Source organism: Silurus aristotelis, assembly GCF_946808225.1.
Source record: "Silurus aristotelis genome assembly, chromosome: 27".
In the NCBI taxonomy this organism is placed as follows: Eukaryota; Metazoa; Chordata; class Actinopteri; order Siluriformes; family Siluridae; genus Silurus; species Silurus aristotelis.
In genome coordinates, this window is record NC_139600.1 from 15124028 (window position 1) to 15130575 (window position 6548).

The 6548-nt window shown below is 41.3% G+C and overlaps 1 protein-coding gene across 1 annotated transcript; it reads left to right on the top strand.

The window, feature by feature from the left end:
* LOC310721392 (cysteine-rich protein 1) lies at nucleotides 1–6534 on the top strand. Its single transcript, XM_083533059.1, has 4 exons — nucleotides 1–458; nucleotides 2549–2643; nucleotides 3581–3635; nucleotides 5267–6534. Exons 1-4 carry the CDS (start codon nucleotides 416–418, stop codon nucleotides 5311–5313), a joined length of 240 nt encoding a protein of 79 aa, XP_083389185.1. The 5' UTR covers nucleotides 1–415; the 3' UTR covers nucleotides 5314–6534.
* The last annotated feature ends 14 nt before the right edge of the window (nucleotides 6535–6548 follow it).

A 6548-nucleotide genomic window follows, 5' to 3' on the forward strand; every position in this document is an offset into this window, starting at 1 on the left:
TGATTCTGATGTACGGTATAATGAGGATCACATCGTTAGACCAAGGACGCAGAGCAAGATGTTTCATCCTAAACATACAGCTTCCAGAAGTCTCAAATCAAAACCTCGATTACCGCAGAAAAGCTCGTAGCAGCTTCACACCGAGCGCCGCACCCCTGACTCGGCAGAATCGAGAAAATCTCCGGCTGAGTTCGCACCATCCCTCAACACCCTCTCTGATTTCTAACTGCAGGTGTTACGTGACGTCCTCACGTGTAATCACGCCCAGCGCTCCATCGCTCTGCACTGTTTACGTTTAAAAAATGTTTTTTGCTTCCTGTCAGCTAGAACCTCACGCCACATCCTTTCTCGCGTCTCACAACGTTAGCACGTTTCCTGCAGCTCGGTTCCGGTGTGTCACCCTCCGTTAACGGCCATGGTGAGCTACTGCCCCATCTGCGGAAAACCCGTCTACTTCGGTGAGTCTGTTTCGCTTTGTCCTGTATTTGTTTTTTGTCACTTCTTTTACTTCCTGGTTTTCTTTTCCTCTTTTTTTCTTGCGTGTGACAGGTTTATTTGTTCGCTTCTAAACTGTAGGCGCTTTTATTTGGTGTATAGTGTTCTTTCATGCTCAAACCTTTAGGTTAAAGGTCAGCAGACAGAACCAGGATCTCCTGTAATACTCTATACTCGTATACAGAAAGACCGTGTCCCACGGTTTGCTCTATAGACAAGAACAGAGTACATACGCTGGATGCAGGACAAAACCGTGACTTGCCTTAGCAACAGCTTGAGATCGATCCAAGGCTTTAGCACGGAGCTTGGCCTTATGCTAGCTCTTGTTTAACCTTCCATTTTTAAGCATGTGATGGATCTGCTGCGCCAAAAGCCCTTACTGCTTTGAAGCCTTGCTTCAAATATAAACTCGTTCGGGTGGCCGAGGTTTTCTGACAGCTTCCAAATGACTTCATAGAGGAATGTTCTGAAACTTTCCACATTGCGATTCGTTCAAAACGCTGCACAAAAGGCTTTTTTTTTTTAATAAATGGATGTTAGAAATAGAGAGTACCTAACCATTTTCTTAAACTAACTCTCCATGAGTCAGCCTCCACAGGAAGTGAGCTAGCTGGAGGTTTCGAGTTTGTGGCAGGAAGTGGATTTGGCTTGAGATAGCAAAAGACAGACAGAATGAAAGAAAGAAAGAAAGAAAGAGAAAAAGAGAGATTGGCAGAGATTGTTTAAACTGGCAGCTGCAGGACTAAAAGCCATGGCTGCTTGAAGAAAGGATGCTCTCCGAAGCCTAGTTCTACTAGAAAGTTCTGAAGAAGAAAAAAAAACAAAACAACACAGCCAGGACACAGAGCCAGAGACGACCGGGACTTCGCTTTCTGGCCTGATCCTGTAATCTGTGTTAGAGCGAAGACAGCAGGCAGCACAGGACATATCGGTTCTGCGTGAAAACGAAAAGCAGGCCAGGACGACAAGCCAAATTCTGACATGAAACTGATTGGAGATGAAGGGATCGTTGGACAGATTTAAATAAACAATAATTATTTATTTTATAATTAAGAATTATTTTGTTTGTGAGAGGGGGAATCCTTTAATAAAGGCTTTCCCTTTTATGTTTTTCATCAATTATTTAAAGATTCTTAGTTATACAGTTCTACCTAGAACCTTCCAGGGGTTCCCCAAACAACAGGAGCGTTCTCTTTATAAAAGGATCTCAAATAGACCCATTATCCATTCAGAAACTCTCTGTTGTACAGTTATACCATACATACAACCTTGAAAAGTTTTCCCTAGAAAAGGCTTATAGGTAGAAAAACAAAATACAAAAGTTTTCCTCTTGACCGAAATTCAGATTTCAAAAATTCAGACCAACACCGTTTCTGGGCGTAGGCAAACTAGGCGGTCGCTTAGAGCGCAAGCTGCTTAAGAAAGAGGGGGGGCGCCAGTGAGCGCTTTCTGACCCACCGCTGTTTTCAATTATTTACCTGGTTTTTTTTTTCTGGAGTTTAATACACAGTATATGTTTATATTTTTTATGGAAGGTTGGTAGGGTGGTAGAAACGGCCCTGCTTTAGACCTTAATTATTAACCATCCAAATCCCTCTGATCCAAAGGTCAATTAAAGAAGAAGCGTTTATTTGTCACCTAGCATGGTTCCCCTAAAGCAGATAGGGTTACTTCAGGCCCCAACAGTGGCAACTTGGAAGTGCTTGGGCTTAAACCCACAACCTTTTAATCAATAACCTAGAGCTGTATATAGAGGTTTATAGAACCCCTTGATCTTTTCCGTATGAGAAACCTCTCCAAAGTCCAAACTGCAACCGAGTTTATCTCTAGTAGACACTTAGATCCATTAGTGCTGATGAGGTCTGGGGTTTAAACCCGAGCTCAGGTTACTGTCTCATGGGTTTCCTCCAGGTTCTGCGGTTTCCTCCATCCTTCCTAGTAGGGTTGACTTGGCCATAGTAATAGATGAGCTACATCAGTAAAAGCTTCTTGACTTGACTTCATGTAAGTGACTTGAACATCACTTTGAGTTCTTGAACTGTAACTTCTTCAGGTGAGAAGAAGAGGTCGCTAGGCCGGGACTATCACCCCCTGTGTCTAAAATGCCACAAGTGCAAAAGGCAGCTAACTGCTGGACAACATGCAGAGGTACTGACACACACACACACACACACACACACACACACACACACACACACACACACACACACTTAGGAAGTAAGTTAGCACCCCTGGAGCACAAAGGGTTAAGGGCCTTGTTTAAGGGCCCAAGAGTGGCAGCTTGGCAATACTGGGGCTTGAGCTCGCAACCTTCTGATCAGTAACCAAGATGTGGAGTATCAGCCACTGAGTTTCCACTTCAATGCGTCATCAAAAAAAATCTAATAGCTTTGCAATGTTTGGTGTCTTACTCAGACAAGTTCTCCATGAAGCCCAAAGTATGAAGCCCAGAATATTTTCTATAAATACACTCTATGGACAAAAGTATTGGGACTCCTGACTTTTCCACCCATATGTGGTTCTTCCCCAAACTGTTCCCACAAACCTGAAGGCACACACTTGTATAGGATGTATTTGGATGCTTTACCATTAAATTTTCTCTTCACTTTAACTAGGAGACCCAAAACCATGTTCCAGCTCCATGAAGATATGCTTTAAATGGGTTAGTAGATGTGGAAGATCTCCTTCTGTAGTGCCCTCAACACCTTTGGGGTGTACCTGACTTTACTAACACATTTAGGGCTGAATGAATCTCACACAAATCTCCACAAATTCTAAAGGAACATCTTGCCAGAAGAGTGGAGCTTATTATAACAGGGTATGGGATGTTCAAAAAGATGCACGTACCAATCTTACGCTCAGGTGTCCTCAATCTTCTGAAGCAGACATGGCATGCAGTCAGGGACAGATCGAATTTTAACACATTTTTTTATCTTATTTATCTGATTAATTTATCTAATGTGGTTTGTGTGAGCTTGTGCCTAAGAAATGGCTGCTACACAGGCTTTTACCTCATAGTCGTGTGTGTGTGTGTGTGTGTGTGTGTGTGTGTGTGTGTGTGTGTGTGTGTGTGTGTGTGTTCCAGCATGATGACAAGCCATACTGCACTAACTGCTACTTGAGAGATTTTGGGCCTAGAGGTGATTTCTTTCTCACACACACACACACACACACACACACACTAAAATGATGCACAATACCAGAAATGGGACACAACCACTTTTATCGGATTCTGAATTTAAAATTACCATTATTTTTTAAAATTTAACAAAAGGCATAGCTAAACACACACACACACACACACACACACACACACACACACACACACACACACACACACAACACACACACATACACGAAATGAAATCAAATAAAAATGTTTATTTATATGTAATATTATATGTAAAATAATCCAAATTTGATTCAATCTGAATCAGGAAACAGGTAGGCGGAGCTTGTGACAGAAACCTGTACGCAGAAATGCTGTTATTTTCATAGCATCTGCAAAAACACCATTCTTTAGTTCACATATACAAAACACCGGCACTGAAAACCCACAATATGATATGGGGGTGCCAATATTTTAGTCTTATTGAAAACTTAGAGTATATCACAGTTTTTCTCAGCTGCTTTGGCGCGTTTCTCCAATCATCCTTAATATTTGCAAACCAGTGCATTTCTCAAAACAATGTGCACAAACAGCACAACACAAACAGCACAACACAAACAGCACAACACAATGGATTTCTTGCAAAAGTCTGTTCTTTTCTCCGAATCCTCAGTTCATCTCAAGTCTTTGTGTCAGTGAACATCTCATTCCCATCAGAATCACAAGATCTTTTGTCAATGTTTACAAACAAGATCGTCAAAATGTTTAGTCGTGTTGTCAGTGTGATGCTGCACAGTTTCAGGATTTCTTGATATAATCTACGGGTTGGATCACAGCGACTAAAATTTGCACGAGGCTGAATTTCTTCTGTTTGGTATCTGAATTTCAGCAGCACAAATTCATTTATTTGTTGCATATTTTATTTATATTAATTGCAAGAGACCGGAGAGGATACACACTTTTACTGTATTGTCCTTGTTTCCTCGTTTCTTAGTTGTTCATCTATTTTCAAAATGTGTAATTATGTGTTTCTCCGTCTGTATTCACTCTCCAATTGAAGGTTAACGAGATTCACCTTTGACCTGTTTTAGAGAACCGGTTGATTATTGGTTGATCTGATGTCGTTCACTCGCCTTCATTAGTAACATATAAGATCTGTACAATTCATCTATTCAACACATTTACAATAAAAAAGTTTTTATTTTGCATTCAATGACGTATACAATGAACTGATGCTGAGATGTTTTGGAGGTTAAAACTATTCAGGTGAAACCAGTAGAATATATTTTGATCAACACGTAAATAAACAACTGATAATGTAGAAAACAACAGACACTCGTACACAATCGATTAAATGGTGTACAAAAGCGTTCGAAATTTGATCAAAGCAAAGAGAAATGTTCTTATGATGAGCACAAGTGACTGAATGACCTGGAGGTTGAACAAGTAGTTTTGAGAATTTCATTTCTGATCTGAGGAAAGCTCCAAAGCGACTGAGAAAAACTGTGTAAAAGGTGTGTGCATGTACCACAGATTACTTATAGATTTGTTTTTCTGTGACACAAAACGCTACCTGATGTTAAAATTCTTTGGTTGAATTCTCTACTCCCAGACCTCAGTCTACCAATTCTCTTTTTATCACTTACGTCTCTCCATCTACAGGTACGAGAGCACCGGTGTCTCGCTGTCGCAGCACTGCTACCTCCTAAGAGCATGCTCAACTCCAGACATGCTCTTAACTGCTACAGTCACGTTTATATCTGCTAGATCTCCAGCTACACCTCTAACTGCCAAATCTCCATCTCCAACTGCCAAATCTCCATCTTCAACTACCAAATTTCCACCTCCAACTGCCAATCCTCCATCTCCAACTGCCAAATCTCCATCTTCAACTACCAAATTTCCACCTCCAACTGCCAATCCTCCATCTCCAACTGCCAAATCTCCATCTTCAACTACCAAATTTCCACCTCCAACTGCCAATCCTCCATGTCCAACTACCAAATTTCCACCTCCAATTGCCAAACCTCTATCTCCAACTGCCAAATCTCCAGCTCCAACTGCTCGATCTCCAATTACATATGGCAATTCTCCACCTCCATCTGCAACTCCAGGTAGCAGTTATCCAGAACAGTCCTTGTCGTTAACTGTTAGAATCTCAACGAAGACGATGCATTTTTAAACAATAAGCTTTCCAACTCCATGGGATAGACCTACCTCTCAAACAACACACAACCTACAGGATCATCTAGATCTCCACATTTGAGTGCAAGTTCTTCACCTTTTACTTTACTGTAACCTGAGCTCCATCTGCTACAGCTGACCTCCACTGGAATCCACAAGAAACAGACCTAAAGAAGAAAGCCTTCTTCTTTTACCCCCAACTCGGTCACCCCTATGATGACCTCCAGGCAATTAGCATCCTCCAAGCCCCAAACCCAAGACATGTGATTTGTCCCCTGTATAAACCCCCCCACCCCCCCATTTTGTAAACCCTCCCTCCTGCCATGTTGGATGACGGTCAAACATGTCCACGAGAGAATACACGCAACATTTTACCAAAACCGATTTACGGCCGTCCGTACAGAAAATCCACTTTTCTTGGCTTCAGAAGCTCCAGTCAGATGGTTTCAGTTTGTCCCTTAGGGAACCTCGGCCACAAAATTCGCTAATTGATTATTTCGCAACACTCCATGACCTTTATATCCACCATGCTCCGTCTTCCGCTGAGGATTTTCCTGGAGATCTCGGCGACTTCCTGAAGCTTCCTTCTTATTATTTTAATAAAATAAAAATAAAAAGGGACAGTAATGGTGTATTTTGAATAGAAAGCTTTTTATCTGTAATCAATATAATCGTAAATAAGTGTGTGTGAGAGAATGTAAAAGTTATATTTAATGTTGCCTTATTAAACATCATTTTAACAGCGACTGACTGTGTATAA